Genomic DNA, 2,033 nt, shown 5'->3' on the forward strand with positions numbered 1-2,033 from the left:
AGATCTAGTGGCTGAGCGTTCAACCAAACCAAGTATTTCTGGCACAAAGTTTTAATATGTATGTGAAAAATCACTACAGTTTCAATAAATATTAAATCAAAACTCATAATATCAAAAATACAATGAGAGTTCAATGTTAAAAATCTTAAAGATTGAACCCATCAAATTTAAATGTTGGATCCGCTGCTGACTAGATTCTAAGTTGGCAAATAGCAAAAAATACAACCACTCCAAATATGATATATCTCAAAAAGCTAGATCCATAAATCAGATGATTTTTTTACTATGCTTGTTGTTTTCATACACTTAAAAATATATCCGCAATGGTAAAAACCACACCTGTCAAACCTATGAATTATGTACATGAAAAAGGCAAAAATACAATGGATTTGAAAAAGGACTTATCTTCAAGATACCTTTTCTTTAAAATCATGAAGGGTAAGAAGAGAGCAAATGAGAAGGAATACATAAGGAATCCCTCCAAACCCTAGAATGCAACCTTAGAATTTCTTTAGTTTTCTCCTTTGTTTTTGGACTAGTATCCACTTGAAGCACCAAACACAACTTTGACACAACTCCAACTTGCAACATTTCTTGTAGAACTTTACTTGTAGCTGAGAACTTAGATATTGAACAAAGAATCCTCACTGCCCTATCACTTGCCACATGTGAAACCCTTAGAATTTTCTTTGAAACAATTGCTATTCCTGCCCCATGGCTTAATAATTCAGCTCTCCCTTCAGCACAACTACATAAATGATCCAATACTGCAAGTATCAATTCGCAACCCCTTCTTTCTTTTGTGTCAAGGAGAAGTTCAATTAGTGCTAAAACTGCTCCATTTTCAGCTGCTTTTATTCTATTTCTTCCCCATGGACATAATTCAACTAGAATCTTGAGTGCTGCCTTTGTTGCTTGTTCGGAAATTTTATCATTTAGTATACCAACTATAGCTTTAAAATATTCTGGCTTTATACCAATTAATTGTGCTGGATCAGCCACATTGAAAGCTGATTTTAATAACATTATCGCATAGGCTCGAGATTGGAAATTCCCACATTTCAAGAAATGAAGTAAAGAATCCAAGAATTGTTCATCTTGGGAAATGAACCTTTTCAACTCTTCATCAGAAGGATTAAGATGAAAAAGAATATTTAAAGCTTCATCACTTGCCTTTGTGAATTCTGAATCTTCAACTAAAGCCACTTCTCTTTTCTTAATCACTGATGCTAAAAAAGCAACAACCCCAGCTGACTCCAAACATTTTTTGTTACTCTCATTTGCATGTGCAATTGATCTAAGTCTCCTAAGGCATTTAAGTTGCATTTCTGGACATTTTTTGGCTTCGTTTAGGATTTTAACAACATGGGTTTTGTGAACTTGAGGTTTTGGAGTTGGGATTCGTTGGATACCATGACAAGAATTTAATATGCACCAAGATTGGATCAGACGGCGGAGATTGTGATTTGGGGTGAGATCTGTGATTTGTAGTTCTTGTTTTGTGACAGGACAAGTTGTGTGTTTGCATGAAAATAACCATTTTTCTATGTTCTCTCTGTCATAGGTGATTCCAGTTGAGATTGTAACTGGATCCCTCATTACTTCCATTGAGATTGGACAAAGAAAATAGGAAGGAACTTCAACTTCTTCCATATTTTTTTTTTGGGAGTGATTTGAATGTTGTTTAGGAGGAATTAATGGACAAAAATGTAATGAAAAGATGAAGATGGAAAAAATTGTTTGACAATGGAGTGTGGAGGAAGAGATATATATATATGTGTGAAGAGAAGAAGTAATTAAGAAGGGTCCATGCAAGGATGCAAGTAGATTAAATATGAGAAAGTCAACACACACGGAAATTCAGAATAGAGAGAGATAAAGAAACAAGGAGATAGGGGCTCTTAATGGACTTTTTCAAGATTTTGGAAAAATAAAATTGAATATATAATCGGAAGATGAGAAAATTTACGAAAAGGGAAATACAAATGACGAAACAGGGAAGTAGTTTAGTCTAATTTGCAGCATATTTCTGA

At 34.1% G+C, this 2,033-nt stretch overlaps 1 protein-coding gene across 1 annotated transcript; it reads right to left on the bottom strand.

Moving 5' to 3' along the window:
- Window positions 1-237: 237 nt before the first annotated feature.
- On the bottom strand, window positions 238-1,731 carry LOC107787589 (E3 ubiquitin-protein ligase PUB23-like). The gene has a single exon (XM_016609180.2). The coding sequence runs from the start codon at window positions 1,651-1,653 to the stop codon at window positions 430-432; it is 1,224 nt and encodes a 407-aa protein (XP_016464666.1). The 5' UTR covers window positions 1,654-1,731; the 3' UTR covers window positions 238-429.
- Window positions 1,732-2,033: the final 302 nt, after the last annotated feature.

This window comes from Nicotiana tabacum, chromosome 18 (genome assembly GCF_000715075.1).
Source record: "Nicotiana tabacum cultivar K326 chromosome 18, ASM71507v2, whole genome shotgun sequence".
Classification (NCBI taxonomy): domain Eukaryota; kingdom Viridiplantae; phylum Streptophyta; class Magnoliopsida; order Solanales; family Solanaceae; genus Nicotiana; species Nicotiana tabacum.

What these genes read in the sequence shown, in the direction of transcription:
- LOC107787589 (XM_016609180.2), bottom strand. Translation starts at nt 1,653, where the DNA reads ATGGAAGAAGTTGAAGTTCCTTCCTATTTTCTTTGTCCAATCTCAATG.